The following is a 26,825-nucleotide window of genomic DNA, read 5'->3' as shown; positions in this document are numbered from 1 at the left end:
GAGCCACGCCCCCCCTGCCGGACTTCCGCATTGGGATCCTACCTGAGGCGGCGAGAGCGAGCAGTCGCGACAGGTGCTCACTGAAAATTCAACATAAAAACTATGAGAGGTATCAAAACGGTGTCGGGGACTTGTTTTCCTTTACTTTCAGGTGTGGCTGTAGACCAGCAATTCAATGCTCAGGGCAGTTTCTGAGGTGGTCGATTTTTCGATGTGAAACCACTGATGAAAGTGCTGTTCCTCCAGGTTTAGGTAAATGACACGCTACGGTTCCATTATGCAAAATGTTAAAAAAATATATATAATGAAGTGTGTGGTTAAAAAAATATGCGCCGTGCAGCAGTGTCGAGGAAATCCCCAGACCAGAAACCGCTTCGTGGTGCTCTTGGGATACATGCACGACCGGGTGCGGACCACCCGGGACAGAGAGGATGCAGTAACATTTAAAGAGAAGTGAATCTGGGGTGAATATAGCGACAGTTTCGAGAGAACAAACCGCAGCAGCCGCAGCAGCCGAGCTGAGATCGGCTGATGTCCAGCTGATCGGCTCGGCTGATACAGTCCCGGGACATTGCTGCTGTCGGATTGGTTGCTCCAGTCTATTTCAGTCGCTGGGTAGCTGAGACTGTCCTGACAGACTAGAAGAGTGTTTTGAAACCGGGAAGAACCCTGTGATTGCCTGACTTTTCCCGTTATTTTTGTCATATCATATGTTACTTTGCAATATTTTACTTTGGAAAAGTCTCTCCTCTCCAGTCGAGTTTTGGTCTTTCTTTCTTATTTTTACAAGGTAGGCTACCTTGACAATAACACTTTGAATTGCAGTACAGATGATAAGATTTTGCTTTGGGACTACCGATGTACCTCAGTTTCTAAGACATCCTTAAGAAATAATGAAGAGGAAAACCTCTTTATGAAACCGGGCACAGGTGAATTAGACACGTTCATTGTATGTTTTGTCTCTGCAGGATGTTTGTGCACAAGAAAAAAGATTAAAAAAAACCAAACCATTTTATTGTGTCCATAAATGTTTTTTTTTTTACGGTAATTTAATGAGCATTACTTTGTATTTTACGTTTTGTGGTGACTGGTGAAACCGTTCCCAGCACAATGAGTGTGAGGAAAGTGGAAAGGACAGTTCTTAGTGTGGAACACGCAGAGGTGCTCATCTCCGCAGGAGCATCGGCAGAAAGGAGGCAAGTCAATCACCATAATTTAGCTCAGCCGTCACCCATTTTGCCAAAGGCTCAACACAGTAACAGTCGTCGTAATTCATGTAATACTGTGGGTGTGTTTTTATTTCCAGCTGAGGAACCTGGATCCCTTCCTGATGTTGGATGAGTTTAGAGTGAGCAAGCCGTCAGGTTTTCCCGACCATCCCCACAGAGGATTTGAGACGGTAAGTGCATTTCACTGCAGATTTTTGGATTTTCCAAACTATTCACTGTGGCAGCAGATGTTTAGATAAGCTGGAGAAAGTTGAACGCAAAGTCTTGAGCCTGAGGCGTCTTCAGCAAGACGTAAAGTGGTTGTTTAATGGGTTGCTGAGTAAAATGTTAGGAACTCAGATATTTTGTTGTTCTGTCAAACTTCCCTCTCCTCTCCGGGACACTGTGCTTTATTCACTTCACCACCTTGCCTTCATCAGGTTGGTGTCGGAGGTTGTTTCCGGTTTCCTTACACACAGTGCACTGATCAGTCATGTATAGATCACCTTAGATACTAAGCATACAAACCACATTATCGTCGTCAGTTTTTAAAAACAATCTTTACAAAATGCCCCATTTAATTTTAGATTATCCAGACATTAACATAAATACAAAACTTATATTTACAGACTGCAACAATTAGTCACTTCATCAAATAGTCGATTGACAAAAAAATAATCAGTAACTATTTTCATAACTTATTAATCGTTTCTAATTTTCAAGTTTGCCATCCTTTTTTTTTTTTTTTTTCTCGCCAATTTAAAGGGTTTTCTGGGGAGGGTCTAGGGATAGATGGCATTGTGTGTCGTACAGACTGTAAAGCCCACTGAGGCAAATTTGTGATTTGTAATATTGGGCTTTATAATTGAAACTGACTTGACTTGACTTAAACAAAAATACCAAATATTTGCCAGTTCCAGCTTCTCAATTCTGAGAATTCTGTTGCTCTTCTTTGTCTTATATGATAATAAACTGAATATATCTGGTTTTTGGACTGTTAGTTGGTCAAAACGAGCAACTTGATGACATTCATTTGGTCTTTAGAAAAATGTGATATGTATTTTTCACTATTTTATGACACTTTGACAAAATGATAAATTGATTAATCAAGAAAGTTATCTGCAGACTAAACAATAATCAGAATAATCCCTACATATAATATTACAACTATCTTTTCAGAATATTCTTTGGAAAATACAATCCTTTATTTCGACCCACTAATGCGTAAAATAGTTGAATGTCCAAATTGTTGCACAAAGCATCAAGATCTGTATGCTTTCAATGTCTTTTTTTTTCAGAGGGGTGAAATTCCTACTTCCATCGCCAGATGGCGACAAAAGGAAAGTGTCTGTACCACTTTGCATTCCACAAAAAAGATTTTAGGTTTATAGTTACCAAAAATCATACAGAGATCCAGATATGCCAGAGGTATGATATATGCTGGTACTGTTAAGTTTGCATAAGATCAAGTTCAGGGACAGAAAAGTTTGGGTAAAATATTTTGTCATGACACCTCAGAAAAAAATCCCCTATTTTGAAAGACAGGACTTGCCTCTGCTTCTTAAGTGTTTTTCTGGACCGTTCTTGTTTTGTTTTTGTTTTGTTTTTTTTGCAATTGAAATTAATGCACTCTGTCTCCACCAAACAGAGTCCTGTTTGACCTTGACAAATATGATCGCATTTCTGCCGTAGCCTCTTGTACTCTACATACACATGTTAAAAATTAAGCTCTATACTTAACATTTTTAACGAGGTTTTTCACTGATTTTCTCCCCATAAACCACAAACTCTTCTCCAATGATGAAGCTCTAATTTTGAATCCTTTTTCAAAGTATATAACAATGAGGTCTACTGTTATTGCCACCCCTTTTGCTACTCTGGTTTATGATCATTTTAATAAAGTAGACATGACCTCAGTGTTTAATTACATATGTAAAACCCTACTAATTTAGCATATTACAGCTTACCTTCTGTCTTTATTTCCCATCTTTCCTTCCTTGCATTTTGTCATTTATTTGCTTTCTCCATTTCATGTCATTATTTATTTGACCAAGAAGTAACTGACAACCACATTAATTGGATATATAAGTATTTCGCATAGAAATATCAGATATTTGCTGGTTACAGCTTCTAAGTGTGAGAATTTTTATGTCACTTGAAATTTTTGGGCTGAAACAATTTTAAGACATCATTTTTGGCTTTGGTGTGATCATCACTGTTTGCATTATACAGACTAGCTGATTGATATATAGAAATTGAAAAAATAACAGGTACATTAGCACCAGCTATCTAGAGTAGACATCAAGGTTTTTCACACCTTTCCGTCTACATAATGTTTAAAAGCTGGTTGTAATTGATTTGTTAGAATGACTTTTACTTTGAACCTGCACTAATCAATATTTTTTTGCTAACAACGAATCCAGTGACTTTGTGTTATGTGAAAGCTGTCACTCATAGTGACACTCACAAGCTTCTTTTTATCGCCTTTCAGCTCATTGTTTTGGTTTATGCGGCCCTCAACTTTACTGTTTTGATTCAGTCCCACTGCTCTCATCATTTTCATTTCCAGCAGCAGCGGCAGGCTTATGTTTTCAGCAACAGGGCCCTGATTAAACCCCCTGTAGGCTACCTCCACCAAAACAGCACACAGACAGAGTTAACAACTAGCATTAGCATTAGCAGCTAAAGAGCCAGATATTTTCCTCTTGGTAGAAAACAGAACAGAACTGAAAGGAGACTGAATACTGGACTCATATTTGTTCGGTGGACAGAAGTGTGTTGATAGACAACTGTTTTCTAACATGAGAGCTATAACGAGTTAATAAAGTAGTACTACGGTAGACTAATTGACTTGCCCTAAAGTGGCCAATTCAATTAATGCTGCTTTCAGTGTTGGCAAATTATATTCGAGCATGGTTTAAAAGTATGTAGTTCCAGAATAGTTGCACCTGTCATTTATACAATAAGTGATCTGTGTTATTCAGTGTCTCATTTTATTATATCTTTAGAAAGGGGGCATCTTTTGGTTTTGCCTGGGCTTTACTGGTTTCTGCTGTATGTCTGAATAAGGTGGGACAATGTCTAATCAAATAACTTTTCATTTCAGGCCCCAAGGAACGGAAAATATAAGAATTTCTTACTCTTGCTCGCACTCTGTGAGCCCCTTAGTGGTAAACTTGTTTTTGAAAATGGCTTCATAAATAAATGTATCCCTCACAAAAACAATTTGAGCTTAAAGATGTATATCAAATTCACCACAAGCCCTGTCAAGTGTTTTTATTTAAGTTAGATTTCACCAGATTATTCTTAAATACATATGTACTGTTGTAGTGGCAGTGATCCTATGACCTCACTTATGAATGGAGGTGATGTGGCAGGTAGGACTTGTAGCTTTAAAGTGGAACTCAAAAATAAGAGGAAACAAATATTCTTCAGATTGCCAGAAGTTCTTTCAAATGTATTTGATTTGGCACATGCACCTCAAATCTCCGAGTGTGGGTGGACAGGACTCGGCTACACTCCCAGCAGGCCTCTCATTATGTGTGTTTGCTCACACTCACATGACTTTTGAAATCACACAGCTGTGGCGATAGATCACAGGCAGCTCACTGCAGGGGCCTGAGCTTTCCTCCCTTAAACAGATGTTCACCTTTGAGCCCATGACACCAGATTCAGCACTTCTTTTCCTGTCCAGTCTGACCACTGGGGTAGTGGGACGAGCGCACATGTGCTTTTTGTGTCAGTCATTTGTAAGCTCATGGCCTGAGTCAATGAAACCTGGAACATGGTATTTCACTTAATCCAAAAAAAGTTTATTACTTTATAATAGAGCTGTCAAAATAATAAAAGGAATAAAATAAACCGAAAAAAGTCCTAGTTATTTAACTTTGTTTTGAAATATAACTAGTTATTAAGTTATCTGAATGAGGCAATCATGCACAACGTTGCTCTAGCTGTTAATGCTACTTATGTGTATGTCTTTCCTCAAAAAGGTAACATATGTGTTCGAGGGGATCATGGCCCATGAAGACTTCTGTGGCCATTCAGGACGACTGAAACCTGGAGATCTGCAAGTACTGCATAACTTCTTATAGTGTTAATTTTTAGGAATTTTATTTTTTTTAAAGAAATAGTTTTGCATTTTGATTAGTTTCTTTCCAAAAGTTAAATGAAAAGATTGGTAATACTCCTCATGTTTGTGCAGTAAATATGAAGCCTTAGACAGTTAGCTTAGCACAAAGACTGGAAGCAGCGGGAAACGGCTAGCACAACTCTGTCCAAAGTTAACAAAATCTGCCTACTAGTCCCGCTAAAACTATAGCTTCATATTTACCTCACAGACAAGAGAGTGGTATCAATCTTCTTATGTATGTCTCAGCAAGACAGCAAATAAGCGTATTTCCCAAAACGTGAAACGATTCCTTTAACTACCGCTAATAAAGTTGCTATATGAAGTGGTTACATTGTCTGTTTTTCCAGACATTAGATACACAATATCTAACAGAAGGATCTTTTTTATTTATTTATTTATTTATTTATTTATGGAAATGGACAATTTACATTGATCAACATTTAAATAAATGTAAATGTAACCGTATTAGCCACCAGGCTAGTTTTCATTGGCTGTCCCTTTGCCTGATGTCGTAAGCCATCCAAAAATAAGAATAATGTAATAAATATTATGTATATCTAATATAATACTATATACAATAGTTACAAACATACTGCATTGTGATAAAAGCATATACAATAAAGATAAAAAACATATACAATTTAGTTAAATACAGTTAAAGACAGGATATATAATACAGTTAAATGTAAAAGGTGGATAAAAACAGCATTCGTGTTTACATTGTTGGTTCTCAATATGCCATTTCTTAAAATGATAGTTAAATGAATAATAGCATGGGGAGTCTATAATTGATTGTGGCACTGAATTGAATAGATGTGATGCGCTGAAGGAAAAGACAGCCTGACTAAAAGCAGTTTATCTGCGTGGGATTTTGCGCCCCCCGGCGCACCTCTGAAAGCTCTGTTTGCAGTAGATTTGAAGTTGATGAGGCCAGACAGAGGAGATGCATCTAAACTATGCATAATCTTATAAACTATACGTACATTTTTGTGTTTGATGACGTGCTGAAGTGCTTGCTTTTATAATGATTCCAGTAGCTTAAAGGCTGTAGAGTCTGTATTAGACCAACTTATCCAACATATTGCCAAACTAAATTTTACAGACCCTTTTTATATGGGTTTTGAAGCCATGGTTTGAATCCAAATTTGCTCCTAAATATTTGTATCAAATCATTAATGTACATATTGAACAGGATTGGGCCCAGTATAGAGCCCGGCGGGACACCAGTTATTAGACAAAGAGGAGTAGATTTATACTTACCAATTTTGACAAGCCGGGAGCCGAATAAGAGAAAGGATTTGGTAAGGTTGAAAAACTCTGTGGAAAAATTTAAATTGAATAGTTTATGCTGTAAGATGTTATGATTAATGGCGTGGAATGTTTTCCAAAAATCCAGGAACACGGCCCCAACAACCCCGCCTTTGTCCACTGTTGCCATAACCACAACAGGCCAAAACAGCAGGCTAACATGAGTTAGGAAACCTGCCTGAATCTTGAATCAGAAGCATTCAGTTCAAAAGCTACAAGAGTAGAAGAAGACTTAGGCCTTTTGCTATACAAATCCACACAAACTCATTACATATGCATTATAATGTTACGCAGTGACTCTAATTGGATATAATGCCCTGTGGGTTGTTTCCTTTGTTTTTAAAGTAGTAAAGTTACATTCTCAAACACACACACACACACACACACATACACACACATACGCGCACACACTGCTGCTGCTGACTCAGCTTCACTCTGTAGCAGAGGTTCACTCAGTTCAGCTGAATTTGCTCTAACCCACCATGTGCACCCTCTGTAGGCTTGGACGTCACGTGGGCGCTGCAGATGCTCAAACAGACGCCTGCGCGTCCTTTAGGGAAAGCTCAAACACCGTCTCTGATTAAAGCAGGTTTTCATTAAAGGAAGTGGTGAAGACATCACGCCCAAAGAGAAAATCGTTTTTTAACTTAATATTTGAATTAATTCCACATTTGTATATATCCCACTTAGGGAAAATCAATATTTTAAAATCTCCCTATTCTGTGGCCAGAAAAATAGTTGAGAGAAACTATTTTAGCATGACTTGTAACGTAAATAGTTACATATAATGGACTTTGTGCAATCCTACTGTAAGTATAATTATTTTATAAGCTGTATCAAAGTTTTAAATGAATTAATTAATCTTAATAATTATAAACACAGTATCCATCTTTATCAGGACTTTATATACCCAAACTGGCAGTTTATTTTCATGTTAGATTTCCTATTTATTTCATCATATGAGATATTTTAGATTTAATTTGATCCAAGGATTCATTTCATTTGAAGCACTGCACAGATCTGTGTTGCCTGTTTTCTCTGAGTTTCTAATTATCCTCTGTTGTATTCTGCATGTTTTATCATCCAGTAGATCCCCTCACAGTAATTACCCAGGATTCAGCAATAAAATAAACCGAACAACACGAACAGTCACAGATGAATTATTAGTGGCCAGCTGCATTAAAGCAGAGCATGAGAGTGGAAATTTCCAGCTGGCCTAAAGGAGAAGCAGAAGCTGTTAAACTATACTTCATTTCATCCAGTGTTTTGAACCACTACCTGAAACTAGCTGCACATGCTATTTTTTTTAACTCAACTCCTTATGTCATGCTTTTTATGCAAAATATTTGTTCTCTCTACTTTATTTGTTTGGTTTTTTTTTTTTTTCTTCCGGAATTTATTTACTCTTATATACTCTTGCCTCTAACATGTCCTGATTAGTACTAAACACAAAGTAAAATTGAGGTTGGGTTTGGGTTTTGACCAGAATTATAAGAATTGATACTGAGGGGGACATAACTACCTAACTGGCTCTCAGATTTCTCGAAAATCCATCCAGTAGTTGTTGAGAAATTTCACTTTGAACAAAAAATGTCGTCATGGTATTGCTAGATGAAAGGTCATAGGCTAATTAGGATACATCGTCTAACAGCTGAATGTTTGAACCAAATTCTGTGCCAATCTATCTTGTAAATTTCGAGACACTGTAATAAGATAAGGAAAAGTAAAAATTCTGACCTGCTGGTGGCACTAGATGAAAAATCAGGGGATCACCAGAGTTACAGCAATACATCTGTTGAGGGACATTTATGTTTGTACAAAATTTCGTCACAATTCCTCTAACTGTTTTTGAGTTATTTCCACTTGACCCGAGGTGCTGGACCAGCCAACCAATCAGCAATGCTATTTCTAGTGTAACACTACATGCATGTGGTGCACATCATAAAAAAATCTTCCCACTACTGGTTATTTAATAAAAATAAAACAAACAAGTACAATGTTATCAGCAAATACAAGCATATAGATACGGTATACACTGTATATGGTATATTTCAAATATGTCTCCTTGTCCATCAGTGGATGACTGCGGGACGCGGGGTGGTCCATGCCGAAATGGCTGTATCAGAGGAGCCAGTGGTGGGCTTACAGCTGTGGGTGAACCTGGCGGGGCACGACAAGATGGTGGAACCAATGTACCAGGAGCTTAAAGGCTCAGAGATCCCCAAACCCAGCCAGGGAGGGGTCACAGTTGCTGTGATATCTGGAGAAGCTTTAGGAGCAAAGGTGTGTGTCTATTTGTGTGTGTGTGTGTGTGTGTGTGTGTGTGTGTGTGTGTGTGTGTGTGTGTGTGTGTGTGTGTGTGTGTGTGTGTATACGAATTCGTCTCCATAATTTGCCTACGGGCCCATAATATCGCTGCAACGTCATTAAGTCAAGCCACAGCCAGAAGAGCACTTTGAAACTGATTTCAATGTTTACTCTCCTGGTAGCTGTTGATCTCATAGTGATTGCTCATTTGCTGGACGCTCGAGGCAAACAGGAAAAAAAACCGACAAACAATGACATAAATGAGCATGCATTCATGTGCATGTGTGTTTGAGGGAATGCCTGTTAACCACGCTATTTAACCAGTGTTAGTGTAAGGAGTGTCTGTCTGAAAAGAGGAAACAGCAAATGAGAAGCAGATTGTCCAAGCCCGTGTGTGTGTGTGTGTGTGTGTGTGTGTGTGTTTGTGTGTACGTACGATGTTGAGGGCTACTGCAGGGCAATAGACACAGAGACAAACATCAATTTCTCTGCATTTATTATATTTATACTGTATATGGCTCAAAATCTTGGGTTTCTACAGTTAATACCTTTACAGACTGGATTAAGCTCAACTTGACCACGAAAGGGGAGAAAATATATTGACTCACTGAGTAGCTAAAAGTAAGAAATCAGTGAATGATCAAAGTACTGAATGTTTACTGCCCCTATGTGTAGGACTTAAAAATGACAGCTTTTCCAGTGGTAAAAGTCATCTATCATTTTCATTCTGTTAGTGACCTTTGGGTTCTTGTTCACCTCCCTTCTTGCCCGGTTACTCAGTTTGGCCACACGGCCAACGCTAGGAAGAGACCTGGCCACTGTGCTCCTGGGAACACTCGATGCTTTAGATATGGTTTCATACCCTTGCCCTGATCCGTGCCTCGCCAGAATTTTATCGTGGAGGTCCTCAGAGAGTTTATTGGATTTCATGGCCTGATTTTTGTCCTGCTATGCAGTGTGAATTGTGGGACCTTTTTTATATACACAGGTGCGTGTCTTTCTAAACCACAGTATATCCAGTTAGTTCAATTTGCCGAAGGTGGACTCATCTCAAGTTCTAGACACATTTCATGCACCTTACCCACAATTTGGAGTGCCACAGCAAATGGTCGGAATACTCATTATGGGTTATTGAGTGTAGATCGATGGGCAAAAATGGCAATTTTATCCATCTAAAATATAATCTAACTCTAACACAAAGTGTGCAAAAAGGGAAGGGGTCTGAATACTTTCTGAAGCCACTGTATGTCTAATATTCACTGTCTTTTAGCGCCGTTTTTTGGTTTCTGCCAACTTCTGAGGGAAATATTTGGCCCTTTAGCTGCTAAATGCTCCACTTTGTTCCCCAGATTGCTTCTAACTGTGTCTGCTGCTGCAGGCAGTTTCTTTTCTTTTTTCTTTTTGGTGCAGCCAAAAAGACATTGAGTGTGAACCAAAACAGTAAATTTGTGAGCCGGACAGCTAAACAACAAGATGAAGCTCACTATAAAGCTCCAAAAAGCGAAGGAGAGCTGCAGATTCAAGTGATAATTCTCTCTAGATTCCCCACATTGTCACATTATTTTCACATTGTCATGATATATTGTTATTGTGAAAATATTTATTACAGTCACTTTCAGTAATGCCATCACAATAAGTTGAAAGGTGCTGTAATCACAAGTTCGGTAATTTGATTATTCAGTAATAAGCGAGAGATTACAATTTGAAATGTAATACTTACATTAGTTACAAATCCCAATAACGCTCCATTATTTGGGGGTTGTTATCTTACCAGAGTTTAATGACAAGTTTATATCAGTTAGGTTGACAGACTGGTCTGGTATGTGTTAGCTTGGAGAAAGGAAAAGAGGAGAAATGCCGCCTCCAGTAACTTCAAAGTAGTTGTGTTTATATATTGTGTGTTCTTAGCTGGCCTGCTTTGGTGGGTGTGTGACCCTGACAGCTTCACTGTGATGACAGGACTTCTGCAGAGCTGTGTGCAATCACTAGGGATGCTCAGATAGCTGTTGAGGGTCAGTAAATGCCTGCAAAACATAGACGGACTGTTAAACCACGTTGTCTTAAGCTTTGAAGTGGGGAAAGGCCCCTGTAGTGGAGCTTGGCTGAGTAACCAAAGAACTGCAATGAGTAATGTAACATCTTTCTTTTGCTGTTGAGTAATTGGTAAAGTTGTAAAGTTTAATAACGTTTTCAATGAGTAATGAGAAATGAGAGGCCACAAGTGCTTTCATTTCCTTTACGTTGCTCACTTTCTCATCCATGTTTCCTCTTTGCAAACCCTCAGTGCTGAGAGGTTCTTTAAGGTCAATTGCATTAACTGCAGATGCGTAGTAAGCTCGTGGACCTGATGTCATCAAATTGCACCTATCCCACCTGATGAAATGTCTCACACACATTCATAGAATAGAAAAAAAAACAACAACAAAAAATAATACACAAAGCTGTTTTTAAGGAAGAAATGTAAGCCGTGGAACTACCAATAATTGATTCTGACTTTGTATTGCCGAAAAACTGTGGGAGGGTTAGTAGGTTAGGCAGCTAAAACAAAGCAGCTTTAACTCATTGTTGACAACCCACTTGCAGGGAACAGCAATGTAGATGGTTCTGAAGTTGTAAACAAATGACCATGGCAGCCACTGGCGCCACTATGTCAAAGTTTGTATGTATGGGTTTTTATGTTTTTATACAAAACGTTTGAAACCTGTGGCTGTTTGTGTGTCTAGAAAGTATGCATATTGTCTGACTGTCTTTCTTTTTTCCTATAGTCTAAGGTTTTCACAAGGACACCGACCGTGTACCTGGACTTCAGGCTGCAGCCGGGGGGGCTTGCATGTGCAGCCAGTACCCTCAGGTAGCAGGAGAGCATTTCTAAATTCTCCATAGTCTGCCTTCAAATGGTTGGTTAATAACAAAAGTACACAGAAGCATCTCATGGTTGCTTTCGGCCTGATCTTAAGTCATCCCTCCTCATTTTTCTCTACTTCCTGTTACTGGAAGCATACACGTATTCTGAAGTGTCCTTGTCGTGAGACCACCCTGTTTACCACAAACAGTATTGAATATTTTCCTCTTGCGGCAGAAAAACAGAACAATGTGTGATACTTTGGAACATAACATGTAAATGAGAAGCAGTTTTACTTGCGCTTCCCTCTTTTTTTTTGTGGTGACTTCCAAAGCAAGACTGTGTAGAAATAGCCCTCTTTTTACCTTGGAAATGAGACATTAATTCCTAACTGATAAAACTCACCCTTGGTCAGTTCAAGACATTCGGGGGTTTTGGTGCTACAGCCTTGCTTTGTCTGGTATGACCGGTGGCTTTTGGAGGCCCGATAAATGAGGTGAATTCATTTCCTTCAATTCAGTTGATTTCATGTCGAAACATTCACAAAGCCGACTTTTGTTAAAAGCTTTGAAATGTGCATGTTTCGCTCAAACGTGCAGGTTCTTCCTCCCTGGTGCATTGCTGAGTTTTCTGTGCTACGTTACCTGCAATGTACCAGGGAGGAAGAACCTGCACATTTGAGTGATTTTCAATTTGATTTGCATTTGCAAATTCGATTTGCATTTTCAATAATGTAAGTGCATATCATCTTTCATTAACCCTGATGGCATCATCAAGATTTTTTTTATTTTTATAGAAAGCTCCCTCCAAATCAACAAACACATTATAAAACTGTTTTCACAGGCTGCGTAATACTCCTTGGAGGGAGTAAACTGAACTACATGTGTGTAAAATTGGTGGAGTGCACTTTTTAATTTTGTATATTTACTTTATTAAAATGGCTAAATCTGATACTTTTATAATAGCAGTGTACAAAATGACAATGCTAAAGGGGTAGCTCGTAGTGATGGACTTACAGAACCTGAATCTGCAGTTCCGCTTGGCTTAGTGTCGTTTTATAGCAAGTTTCAGTTCATTGTTTAGCTGTCCTGCCTGCAACTTTTATTGTGACCTCTCACCTCTCTCTTTGCGTCATTTTCGGTTACAACAGGCAGCTGTTTTCACTGAAAAACCTCTAAAAAGGCACTGCATACTACCTGCTCAGTACCAAACGGCAGACAGACACGGTTATCAAATGGCTGGTGAACACAATGGAGCATTTATTTAGCTAAAGAGCCAGATATTTCCCTCAGGAAACTGCTATATTAATGGAAATGTTTCTCTGTAACTGCTAGATGTGTACATAAGCAACTGTTTGCTTACAAGCTCAGTATATCGAACTAAAAACTGATGATATGCCAATGTTGTGTTCACAGCTCGTTTCTGCGGCCCCCATGCGCCCAAAAAAATATATAGTTATTGCAGGTTTAAGGTCAGAACTCCTTTAAAATGACTTCTTAAAATGGTGACTTTCACAGATAGGTAAGCAGAGCCGACAGATTATCCACTATACGCATGCACCAAATGTCCGAGAAATGCTGCTCTCCCTTCTCTTTGACGAGGCCCAGCCTTTGTAAACGGAACGCGGCCGCGCACATGATAATGGCGGAACTGATAGGTGCAACTACTGCCGCTCAACCTAGCTTCCAGAGACAATAGCCTACTGCGGCCACAAGAGGGCAATAAATTACACGATGAATGCAAACGGGCAATATCAGATCCTTTTTATGGGACAGAACGCTCTTCTGAGATGTAAGGAGCGATATCGCTTCCGCTGCAGTATGGTTTTTATTGATATCCATTTTTTAGCTTTAAGTGGTCAAGCACTGCTTGTCTTGCTTGTCCTGACGACACGCCACTGGTTAATCAACTTCCGTATTACACATACTTTTTTACAACAAATATCTCTGTGTTTGACAGGATGGACTACATTCATCTACACATTATCCGGATTAATTTGTGTTGGTGAGTTACGACAAAGGCCCACTGCACAGGCTTTTTATTTCAGCTTTGCAGCAAGAGATAGTTTCCCTCCCTTATGGATACATACAGTACATTATCTGTCTCATATTGGCCAACATTTCAGATTAATATAAGACGAAGAAATCACAAATAAACCAGGGTGATGCAAACATTCTTTAGCTGGATATGTGCACTCTTTTCTGTGTTTACGATCACTCCCTCACTTCCTTCCCTGCTCTTCCTGCTGCCATTTCTATGTTAGAGAGATGTCTGTGATCTCAGTCCAATTGCAACTTCCCTTCTACATTCAGCCAAAGGGCCCTCGTGCTAACAGACTTTGATGTCTTGAGACTTTAGACTAAAAAATGAAAATGACTAAAAACTAAAAATGACTTCACTATTGTGTATAAAATATGACCATCTTTAGAGATTGGCTTCACATCAGTCACCTTACCCTCATGTCATAACTAAGCCCTGTGTTGCTACTTGACACTATCCCGTGAAATTCTGCATTTCCTGCTTATTGGACGACATCGTGTGATCAGGGAACTCCCCTCGCATGAGAACAAACCATTTCAGACAGCAAACTCGTTTTTGGTTTTTTTTGTTTGTTTGTTTTTTTTTATTTTTTATTTCCTCCAATGAGAAGCTCCTACTTCCAGAAGTCATAGATTCCAATTTGTTTTCAAAAATACATCAAAAGGAGCTCAAAGACCACAGTAATCTGAAATAATATGTTTATCGTTGCTTTTATTTAATAAAATTATCATGGACAATCTTCAAAATGAAGCGTTCTAGTGTTTGTTGAAGTGCAAAACTTTGGAGTTTTCCTGTTTTCAAGGCCCAGATCAGGAGCAGCAGAAGGTGGAGCCCCATCACACAGTGGTGTTTGGAGACGGGGATTGTGTGAAGGTTGAAAACAAGGTGAGAAACTTGAGTTCTCTGTATCGAGACCAGTGGCTCCCAAACTTTTTTCCAGATACCCCCTTTTGGAGGCTGAATAATGCTCTTAGTTGTATTTAGGATTTTACTGATGTATTTGATGACTGACTGACTCACTTACTTAATTCTCCTCATCCCCTTTAGGACATAAGGCCACAATAACCTTCTTCCATGGTTTCCTATTCTTGTCAACATGTTGAGCCTCCCCCCTCTTTGTCAGCTTGTCCCTTCACACTTGTGCGCCATGTCATTTTTGGTTTTCCTGGTTTTTGTTTTGCCTTTGAGTCCATCTCAGCACAAGCTTGGGTGTGATGTTTAAGAGGCACGCGCTGGGTCTCCGCACCGACCGCACTTGCGTAATTACAGATGTTCGTGTGCGTGTGTGTTTTGCGGCACCTGCCGCAAAGAAATCATGTCGTCACTGTAAGTCACATCTGCCTTATTTTAAGTTACGATGCCCTTGCATTTGTTTTTTCTATTCCAAGATTTTAATCTTGTTTGGCCAGAAGATGCTACATAGCCTTCTCAGGTATCCATTGTGGAATTTCTCAGTCTTTTTCATATCACCTTTTGTTTCCCGCCACCATTCAGATCGATACATTAGGATGGACTTGATGTTGCTCTATGTAAACATTTGTTTTTTGGGCTGTATTTCTTGGACTTCCAGATGACACAGAGTTGGGAAAACACACCTTTGGCTATCCCCAATTTTGTTAAATGAGCATTACCTGTTTTTCTTTTATTCCATGTCAAGTCTGTCCATTTTGTGGGTCACATTTAGTTTTACCGTTTCAATAAGTCTTGCTAACATAAACCCAAGTAGTCTTGCTTAGCATCAGAGACTACAAACCCTTGTTTATTGTTCACAAATTAATCAAATTCATTCAACTTTTACTCAGCCTTCCCTTGGTTTTGATCCATCACTCATTTAGATCAGTGGTTCCCAACCTCCCCTAAAAATTGGAGCAATCTATTCAACCTAACAGGTTACGGTCTTGTTGTGAGGAGTGGTTTGTTTTTTTTGTTTGTTTTTTTTTCCCCCCTTCTCAGATAGTCCTCAAAAAGGTGAAAATAGCCAGTATTTTGTTTGGGGGGGGGGGCTGCAGACAAAAGTCAGAAAAAGCACAATTTTGTGCAACAGAAATGTATGATTTTTTCCATTTAATCTCCATGTGACCACAGATTTAGGTTGGGACCCATTGGAGGATCCCGACATCTCATCATGTTTGGAACCACTAATTTCGAAATCACAAACGAAAGGCTGTAGTCAGTCCGCTTCACGCCCAGACTAAAATCATGGCACTGCCTCATATTTCCTCCTCAGGACACTGAAGTTTCCCATTTTGTGCTGATCGCTGGAGAACCAATCAAAGAGCCTGTGGTACAACATGGTACGTAATTTTCGTTATTCCCTCCATGTCCCTGAACAACAGGAATTCTCTGATGTGTGTGAGAAGTCACAAACAGTACTTAATCAATACCAGTAATGTAATTATTTGCTATGTTGTGTCTGCCCTTCAGGTTCATTTGTAATGACCACAGAGGAAGAGATCAGACAGGCTATCGGGGACTACCAAAGTGGCAGAAATGGCTTCGAAAGGGCCATAAACTGGAGATCCAAGATCAGAGATTCTTTCTAAACACCACAGGTTGCACTTTTGTCCCTGGTGAAAATGATAAGCTTACATGTTAGAGAAACCTATTTATAGAGATATTTGTTTCTGATAATTATGTAAAAAAAAAAAAATAGCTTTATGTACTTATGGGATATTAAGTCCTTTCCAGCATCTGTTTTAACTTGTTACATGTCCAAGTGCTTCATGTGGGAGTGAATGACACCCCACTGTTAGCACAGTAGTAGTTTACCCCCTCTCCCTTGGGAAAATAAAGATTTTAGGGAAAATGTGTTTCGGACTGCTTTCCATGTCCCTTGCTAAATTTACGTTTATTACATTTTCCTTCTGCTGTTTGAAATAACACTGTAGCAGAGCTGTCATGAAATCCTGAAAGTTGCTTGCACACATTGTCACAACGATAATTTAAGATACTGTTCCTGAAGTAAGTGCGACGGTTTTACAAATATTTTGATGTTTGACGGCAAACATTTATGTACAACAGAATTTGCTGTAAACAAACATTAACCTTTATTAATCCAACCAACTGTTAGATGTAAGGAAACAATTTTCAAAAACGTACATAGACCACAAATAAAAGTTGTTTCATGATTATTATAGGTATTGTTTAGCAGCTGACAGAAAAGATGCCCAAGTTGCCGCTCCTCATTTGCATACAAATTATGAATGCTGTTCTCATATTTAGTCCATTATGTGTGTTACATGATGAGTCAAATGGGCCTGGATGGGTGAGGGGGTGGGGTGTCGGAGGGACAGGGGTGGTGCTGGCATCTTACTTCCCCTCACACGTTACGGAGGTCTGGATCACATTTAAAACACATGTTACTGCTCTTTGGCTGTTTGCGGTTTGGCAGCTCCAGAGGAGAAGACACTGATAGTCGACATAACAGGGCCGGGGATGTGATCACTTGACAGACAGATATTAAAAAAGCAAGACGGGAACACACAAACAAATCCAAAGGCGCACTTTGAGGCAGCACGATCAGCAGCAGTGGGAGAGACATAAGGGCAGACTCCAAGGCAGACATACTAGCTTCTCATAGCTCTTTCATAACTACTCCAGATCACAGAAGAGGGAATTTTGTGGCCATTTTTGCACCTCAGAGCCTGTTTTTGGACAAACCACTGTAGGATCTGGAGAACTGAGGAGTGACAGAGGGAAAGTTTAACATGCAGTTATTGTAACCACTGAAATTAGCAGTTAAGGGAAACCAGAAGCCTGCAGCCTTTTCAGGAGGTTGGAATATAAAGAAGAAAAGAGTTTGAACAGAGAGGAATTTGTTCAGATCATCTAGCTAGAGACCCTATATTACCTAACATGCCTTCAATCCATTTGGACAGTCTTCAAGGGAATCTTGACTTTCGTTTTTTCTGAGGTAATTTTCAACTTCTAACTTCTTGTAGTATTGTTACCTAACTAGACACCTCAGATTCTGCATCAAAGCTTCAGCAGTAAGAGGTGCATGTTTTAAAGCCTCCTTAGCCTTCTCCATTTGGCTCACGGGTGTCTGGGTTGCTGTGACAGGTTGCGTCTGGCTCAGGCACACACACACACACACACACACACACACACACTCACAGTCTGTACTGTGCAGCTGGAAGATCAAGAGTTTGTGTTGCACATACCTGCACTGAGAAGACTGAGTGTGTGTGTGGTCTGAGGGACTCAGCTGGCCTGGGAAATTGAGTCAGAGAGGCAGTCGATTCTAAGTGCTGTCTGCCAGCAGTAAAAGGAGACGACTTCATACTGCGGAGGGCTTCTCAGAGAAAGCGAGCAGAGCCAAGGGATGATGATGAGGATGAAACGGACCCTGTGCAGACTCTCTTGCTTGGTGACTCTGGTGGTGGAGCTGAGCTGGATAAATGTGGGCCACAGCATGCACAGAGAGGGAGGAAGTAGGGTAAGTGCGGCACAAAGCTTTCTTGTAGTATGTGATATGTAACAAAGCAGCAATTAAATAACTTTAATTTATTACCTAACATTGTCCAGAGAGCTCTTACTGTATATTCTTGATGCATTCAGGGCTTGATTTCACTTGTTTTTGCACTGTTGCATAGCCTCTTTCCTTTTATCAATCATTATGTCATAATCCTCACACTTGACCAGTTGCTGCACGTGCAGTGCACTCACATGTGCTCATGTTGTCTCGTCCAATGAAATCAAAATTGACATAATTTCAACTGTGTATGTGCTTGCATGTGGCTAAAAGAGGAAATACGCGTCAACACTGTATCTGTGTCAGACGGGCTACTGAACCACTTCACTCCTATTCTTCACTCTTGTACTCAAATTGATTTCTTTATCAAGCCATGATTCATATCCATTATTTTTCAATCTCCCCATTGACTCCGTTTAAACTCACCCCATCTATACCTTTCTTTCAATCCCTATCATCCCTCGCTCAGGCGCTCTCCCTCTCTGTTTCTCATTAGTGGGTCTATCCCCTGGTAAAAATTGCGACGGGAAACCTCCCCATTTTTGGTTGTTTCTCTGATTTAAGTGGAAGCAGTCAGCCAACCTGCTCCACCCTCTGTTCTGCAACACACTGAACACATCAGAGGGCTCAGATCATTACAGTTGCCCAGAGTAAACATGTATAGCAAACATCGTGCAGACAAGTGCATGAATCCATGACTGTCCTCTCTGACGTGCCTCCGCCCCGGTGGCAGACCTAACATCCGGTATCAGGCTTTAGCTTTCCTGCCTCAGAAATGAGGCTGGGAAGTCCTAAATTTTAACTCTCCCCTCTCTTACTCAGATAAATCACACCATTTGCTCTTTAAAATCTTTTGAAATTTCAACAAGTTAAAACAAAACGAAAATTGTTCACTTGGGATATCATAAACAAAGATAGACTTAAGTTTTGGACTCTGCATTTCATAGCACATCTTATCCAGACCATACAAATGCAATCTATTTTGCTTCCATTTTGTTCTAGTTTATGTCATGATGGGAACCTTGCCCTTCTGTGGTAGCATGACAGGTGGTTTTATGCCCCGCCCCCCCCCGAATCACAACTCTTGTCCTCTACTTTAAACTGTGTGTCAGTATGTTTGTGCATGTGTACATAACAGTAGACGTGCTTTTAAGTGGGCGACACTACTGCTGCCCCCTTTCAAAGCCCATGCTAGTGGTTTAGTTGGCTAAGGCCCATATATTTCAGATGTCGTGGGGTTAAATCTGGCTTCATGTCATCCCTCCTTGTGTGTATTAATGCATACACTCTGGTAGCAGGGACTTCAGAATGAGCAGTGTTCAGAGACAGAGAGGCGTAAAGGTAGACTGGAGTAGACAGACAAAGATACTGCTTCGGCTACTTTGACTAATGGGTGTGACACCAGACCATGTCTCACTCCACACTACAGCAAACATCAAGTCAACCCAGCCTCAGTGTAACGCACATGTAGCAGAAAAGTGTGCGCGTAATTTAACTATAAATGTACTGTATTTAATGTTACCCAATTCAGTTTGTATTACATTTTACTAGCTTGTTTTTTGCTTGAATATTTTGTTTAAGAAAACTTAGTTTTCCGCTAAATTTCAAACATCATAATGCTAACATGATAATGTTTAGCATGTAATATTTACAAGGGCCATGTCCAAAATCACTCCCTATTTACTAAATAGTGCACTACATTCACTCTCCAGTATTTGATGAGGCTGAAATTTATCCACTATCCTGCATAATGCCCACAAAAATTCCACAATTTTAAAAGAAAAAATGAAAAAAAATGAAAATTGTGTGACTCTACACCTGTCAGTGATGAAACCAAATGACAGATTGTTATGTGTCTGAAATTTCAATTTACTGCTCACTACTGAGTAAGATATTTTGTGTCTATTATGCAGGAAACAGTGAATGAGTGAACACGTGATTTTGGACACAGGACATGTTCACCATGTTAATTTAGCATGCTGACATTTGCTAATTAGCCCTGTACACAAAGTAATGTTTAGGTTGATGGGAATGTCAAGAATTTTGCAGGTATTTGTCATAAACCAAATTACTGGAGAAACTGAAAATTCATTAGAAATTATCCTCTGGGGACCTTGAATATCTCTAGCAAATTGTATGACAATCTGTGTATTATTAGCCAATATATATTTCCTTTGAACCACAAATGTCAGTCTCATGATGGTGCTGGAGGAAAATTCAGGATCACCAAATTCAATGAGAGTCATCCTCTGGGGGCCATGAATATATGTGCCAAATTTCATGGCAATCCATCTGGTAGTTGTTGAGACACTTCAGTCTGGACCAAAGTGGTGGACAGATGGACAGACTGACATTGCCATTTCTAGTTTAAATTACCATAGAAGATTCTTTGGTCTTTTTATGCATGATTATTGTCCTCTGATAGAATTGTGCATGTTTTTTAATACCCCCCTTAGTAATCTAATCTCCACTAACGCCACCAAATGAAAAAATGTAGATGCAGGTCAATTCCTCATTAAAGAGGCTGTAATTGTACTCATACGTTGCTTTCAATAGAATCATTCCAGTCTCCTCAGTTAACGTAAATAAATGTGTAATTTTAATTTTAAAAATTTCCATCCCAAAACGACAGGCACAGAAATTAGGACTTTTTTGTATTTATGTTAATGTGGGACATTAAAAGACGACTGACTGTGATCCCTGCAGGTAATGAAGCAGTGGGAAAGGAAAGTGCGGTCAGCCTCCAGCCTGGATGAGTTGCTCAGGCTCGCAGACTTTCCTGACTGGGAGTTGTGGAAGTGTCGTCTGAGACAGCAGCAGCCAGAGACCCAGACAGAGACCCTCTCTTCTCCACCTTCAGTAGGGTCGCATCGCTCCACACGCTACGCTGCCGAATCTTACAGTTTGGAGATACTTAAAGGTTAAATAAAACATACAGTTCATATTACATGCAAGTCTGTTTATGTGTGCTTATGTTGTTATGAACATTGTGGGTCTTGCATTTAGCCATAGATGAAGAGTGGCAGCGGACTCAGTGCATGCCAAGGGAAACATGTGTCGATGTGGCCAAGGAGCTAGGCACTGACCCCTCGATGTTCTTCAAGCCGCCTTGTGTGTCCGTCCACAGGTTTGTTTAACATGAAAGCAGGTCCACAACTTTAACATTGTTCACCAAGCCCAAAGCTATGGCGTCATTCCAGGATTCTAGTTCACACTCGAGCTGACAAAGCTTCTCAGCAGTCATTGCATTGACAAATGTTGAAGCAATGTCCATACAGGACGCCTGCAAGCCTGCGGAGGTCCTTTACTGAGGGAACATATTTGGAGGCCCCCAATAACAAGTACCTTGTGTTTAATATGTTACAGCATATCCCTTTTAATTTAGGTTCAAAACTATTTTAAAGCCGATTTAATATGTCAGACATAATCTTAAAGGAATAATTCAACATTTTGGGAGATGCTCTCATTTGCTTTCTTGCCAAGAGTTAGATTAGAAGATCAATACCACTCTCATGTTGGCAGGATAAATATAAAGCTACCACCAGCAGCTGTTTATCCTAGCTTAGCATAAGGATTGGTAAAAGGGAGAAACAGTCAGCCTTGCTCTGTTCAAAGGTAACAAATCCACCTACTAGCACTTCTAAAGCTCGCTTTTTAATATGCTGTGTCTTGTTTGTCTAATCCATACAAAAGCCCAATAGAAAAAAACAACACACTGCGGTTTTTACGGGGGGCGGGTTATGTGCCAAACTATTTCTTGGCCAGTAGCAGCAACTTCCTGGAGTCTTGCCGTTTTCTGAAGTTGAGGTGACAACAAGACTGGCTTCTGTTTAAGCAAACAAGATATAACATGTTAATTGCTGAACTTTAGAGGTGCTGGTGGGAGGAGTTTTCTTACCTTGGGCCAAGCCAAGCTGCTTCCCACCGTTTACCGACTCTATGATAAGCTAAGCTATATCACTACATATTTATCCTATAGACAGTAGTAGTATTAGTAATAGTGGTAGTAACTATTCCTTCAACATTTCTCTTAGTTACCATCCTTTCAGGCATGTATTGAATCGTACATTTGTTCACTGGGATGATTTTTTTTTTTCTGTACATAGATTCAATTTGATCTCTGACCAAATATGATGTTTTAAATATAAAAAAATCCCCAATAACAGGGAAAGCATCAGCTCCTCAGTCAGCTACAACAACTTACTGTATATGTCCTTATTGTGTGGAAATGTTTTATATTTAAGATTTTGTTTGTTTGTTTGTTTGTTTGTTTTTTTGCAATGCACATCACTTTACCCAGATGTGGATTTATTTTCCCACTGACAGGTGTAGTGGTTGCTGCAATCAAGAGGGCGTCACCTGCAGAAACACAACTTCTGTATATGTGAATAAAACTGTGAGTGACCAAATCTCAGATGTGAATCTCAAAGTGGATGTACTTTTAAACCTTTTAATTTAACCTTTTTCTGACTGTTTGAGTACAAGCACTCAAACACTCTTAAACCATTGTCTGTCTGTGTGTGTGTGTGTGTGTGTGTGTGTGTGTGTGTGTGTGTGTGTGTGTGTGTGTGTGTGTGTGTGTGTGTGTGTGTGTGTGTGTGTGTGTGTGTGTGTGTGTGTGTGTGATTCTGTGTGTTTCAGGTCCTTAGTGTCATTCCATTCAAGTTTGTACCAGAACCGGTGCTGATAAAAGTAGCTAATCACACAGAGTGTAGGTGCATGGAGCCCGCCATAATACGTCGTAATGCTCAACCACAAAGCAGTGGGTGAGTCAAAAACCTCAGCCAGTCTTATTTCTCAACTGAATTTGTTGTGATACTTTTCTAATCCATCTGATTCATTGGCAGCTGCTCTCCGATGGGCCAGCTGTCAGAGGCTGAGGACTCCAGGAGACTTTGTGCCAGTGGGTTGATTTGGGATTGTTCAACTGACAGATGCATACCCTACCCTTCCAGTACACCAGGTGTGTGTGCGTGTGTGTGTGTGTGTGTGTGTGTGTGTGTGTGTGTGTGTGTGTGTGTGTGTGTGTTTGTGTGTGTGTGTGTGTGTGTGTGTATGTGTATGTATGCACAGCACATCATGGTGTCAGTTTTCGTGTACACCAACTGTACTTAAAACATGTACTCCAAGAAGTCAAAATAGTGACACTTTGGCAGCAGTGGGATGTAATTAAGTACAGTTACTCAAATACTATACTTTAGTTCAAATTTGAGGTATCTGGCTTGAGTAGTCCCATTTCATGACACTTTATACTTCTACTCCACTACATTTCATGCAAATTTGGTTTCAGCTTCTCAAATGTGATGATTGTCCATGTCCATTGTTTGGAATTACAGCAAACAGAATAGTTTTGAGGTTTGGGCTGGTGGTCAGACTAAACCAGACTTTTCAACGCATCACTTTGAGCTCTGGAGAATTGTGATTGCATTTCTTACTTTTTTTTTTTTTCACATCAAACAACAAACAGATTAATGAGAAAAATAACCTTTTTTGTGAAAATAATCATTAGCTGCCGTCATTTATAAAACAGTCACAATTAGATTGGATTTTCACAAAATTGTTAACAGACATAGTTTCTTTATGATGTATCCTATCAGCCCTCTGGTGTATGATCAAAATACAAGTAAAACTAATGACATCCCCACCAGCCTCAGCTGTACTTTGGGTTTAATGCTAATTAGCAAAAAATAGCATGATAACACACTAAACTAAGATGGTGAACATGGTAAAAAAAAAATAATATCTCCTAAAGATCAGCGCATAGGTAAGCTTTGTCCTTGTGAGCCTGGTAGCTCAAAGCACAGCCTCACAAAGCTGTCCGTTTAAAAAAAACAAAAAAAAAACAGTAACCATGTTGTGATCCAAAACCCGTGTTTATCATATCTGGAGAATACAGCTATATAACTATATATGCAGTGAATTGAATATGCTGTAAATTCATTATCCAAGTATAACTAAATTTATGTAACAAGATGAAACGACATTTCTTTTACTTATACTGACTTTGTGACTTAAATGCACCCACACTATTACCTCCTGCTTAGAGTTTCCACTCAGTTTATGGATGCCCGATTGTGAGATAGATGTGGAGCGCTGTGACTGTCTTCCTAGGCCCGTGCCAACTCTGCAGCCAGAACCGATCCATCGCTGCCAGCTCAACTCAGCCATCTGTGCCCACAAGCATCAACGATTCGATCAAGCCTCGTGCAGGTAGGCCAGAGAGAAGCTTTTATATAATAATCTGTTGTTTTACCATGGAATAACAAACAAAGTGATCAGCTTCTAAAACTCCTGCTGAGTTGAGGTTCATCCAAGGTGAAGGATGGCAGAGCAGTAGACTTTCTAAGCTCTCCCGTGTCTGAATTCATGCATATTTTATGCTTATAAATGATCCCTCTTTTATTCACAGATGTAAATGGCCCAAGTAGAAGTCCACTGGGGGAATGAATTACGACAACCTGCTCCCCAAGAATGTTTGGAGGCAGAGAAAGAAGGCTCATAATTTATTTATAGTCCTATTTATGCTGATCACTTTAACTAATTAAGATGATATTAACTCACAACACCATGTTAATTGATTTTTTTAACATGCTTACCTTATGTTTAAATCAAATTTATGTTTTGTACATTTGTTCTTTGTGCACTGAATATGTAGTTTATATTAAAAGATTATTTTTATAAGTTGAATTTGCAATGAATGTATGGATTATTGCTTAACTCCTAATGGACATTTCACCAATATTAGACTTTTTGTTAAACCCCATATAAGTATTTCCTCTGGTTATTCAAAATAATTGAGTACAGAACTCACCTACATGCAGCGCTTGCCTTTAGAGGGTGCAAAACTTGCATGCTTCATTGGCAACAAGGGCTGCTGAATTCCACCATGAAAAATGAAGTTGTAAAGTTAACAATACTCAGTAAGTTAAGTCTTGTTACTGAAAGGGTATTGTTACCTGCGACCATACAAAGTCTATAAAGTTATTCACCCTCCTCGGAAGTTTTCATGTTTGATTTGAGTAAAGTCAAAGGGGATCTAATGTGTTTTTTGTGACTCTGCGTCACCTGCGCAGTCAGAAGTCTACTTTGATTCAATGTTGTAAGACAATAAAACATACTTTTACATACTTTTTATAGGCAGATCTGCTGCACTGCTATCTATACAATATCTACAAATATTGGTGCCTGATTGTGGCAGAGAAGATAGAAATCTACGCCTCCATATGTTTTGTATTCGTTATATGTGAAGTATTAGAGCTTCCAGGTGAAACTCCATCTTCTCTATTAAAGTTTACAGACCTGCAGCAGAAACAACACTGTTTTTTGGAGACAGACTGGATTGTAAATGCAGCTTCTCATAAAGCCCATGTAAATGTGTTTATTTTACTGTTGTTGCTTGGTGAATGTATTGATTTCCAGTCTGGTATTCCTTTTTTTTTTCCCCCAGCAGTGCTGCTGAACTTAAATGAAAACATTAAAACATACTGTATATCTCCCTCCTCCTTTTATTGGCATCAGAATTGATTTTGCGCAAATCGTATAATGGTAAGATACCATAATGTTTTAAGGTCAGTGAGTCTCAGCAGGCATTGACACATTAACAATGGTGACTGTGACTGTGACAAGCTCTCCTGTGGGTGCTCGCTCTAGTAGCAACACCTCAGTTACAGCCATACAGGCGGTAAATGACACGGCAGGGAGAAGCGCTGTCCTAGGGGTCACAGGACAATGAAGAAATGACAGAACGAGTAAACATCACATGCGATGACTCAGATTATTACTTCAACGCATCATATTCCAGATTACATGATGAAACAAAATACTATGCGGGCTGATGTTGCAAGGAGTTTTGTCTCCCCCTTGCGGCACAGTTTGTGTACTCCTGCTACCCCACTGCTCCTCACTTTTACTTGGAGTAGGAACATCATTATATATTGAAATATATATCTATCATATATATGATATATATGTAACATACCATATTAAAATTATGAGATAAATATGAGACAATGAGATTAATCTAAATGTATAACACCATAATCACCATAAATCCGAGTATTTAATCCAAGCAATAATTTATTAATTTCTTAGCTGTTCAAAAAGTGTTGAAACTGAGCATCAGTTTAGCCAAAACAAAAACAACATATGACTTGAAAGGATCACCTAATTCAAAAGTGGACAAATCAAAGTAAATTGATCACCCCTCCTGGTCTTGGAGTAAGATGCTGTAGTACTCTGTTAATATACTCTATCTATCTATCTAAGTGATGACGATACAGTATATGGCCAAAAGTATGTGGACGTCAGACTCATGGACACCTGATTATTAAACCCAAATGTTATTGCTGAACATCTAGTTCCAACACCAATGCCATTAAAGGAATAGTTCAACATTTTGGGGACTATGCTAATTCACTCTCTTGCCTAGAGTTGAATGAGGATACCATTATCATATCTGTTAGCTACAGTTAGCAGCTGGTTAGCTTAGATAAACATGAAGACCGGAAATAGGGG

General features: G+C 39.4%; 2 protein-coding genes across 3 annotated transcripts; both read left to right on the top strand.

Moving 5' to 3' along the window:
- Positions 1–14: 14 nt before the first annotated feature.
- Positions 15–17,078, top strand: pir (pirin). Its single transcript, XM_040132076.1, is given in 12 exon segments — positions 15–109; positions 1,107–1,156; positions 1,159–1,196; positions 1,307–1,399; positions 5,201–5,281; positions 8,725–8,931; positions 11,721–11,771; positions 11,773–11,806; positions 13,757–13,801; positions 14,640–14,722; positions 16,065–16,131; positions 16,262–17,078. Coding segments are annotated over 11 exon segments (864 nt in total). The 5' UTR covers positions 15–109; positions 1,107–1,110; the 3' UTR covers positions 16,381–17,078.
- Positions 17,079–17,162: 84 nt separating this feature from the next.
- Positions 17,163–25,634, top strand: vegfd (vascular endothelial growth factor D). 2 transcript variants are annotated; one of them, XM_040130106.1, is made up of 8 exons: positions 17,163–18,275; positions 21,018–21,231; positions 21,318–21,438; positions 22,638–22,707; positions 22,953–23,077; positions 23,159–23,274; positions 24,423–24,521; positions 24,721–25,634. In XM_040130106.1, exons 1-8 carry the CDS (start codon positions 18,162–18,164, stop codon positions 24,756–24,758), a joined length of 897 nt encoding a protein of 298 aa, XP_039986040.1. In that variant the 5' UTR covers positions 17,163–18,161; the 3' UTR covers positions 24,759–25,634. The 2 variants fall into 2 exon arrangements, with proteins under 2 accessions (XP_039986040.1, XP_039985950.1); XM_040130016.1 differs by having other exon boundaries at positions 24,356–24,521.
- The last annotated feature ends 1,191 nt before the right edge of the window (positions 25,635–26,825 follow it).

The sequence above is a fragment of the Xiphias gladius genome, chromosome 1 (assembly GCF_016859285.1).
Source record: "Xiphias gladius isolate SHS-SW01 ecotype Sanya breed wild chromosome 1, ASM1685928v1, whole genome shotgun sequence".
Lineage (NCBI taxonomy): Eukaryota > Metazoa > Chordata > Actinopteri > Istiophoriformes > Xiphiidae > Xiphias > Xiphias gladius.
The sequence above is the reverse complement of the archived record's forward strand: the minus strand, read 5'-3'. Positions and strand labels throughout refer to the sequence as shown.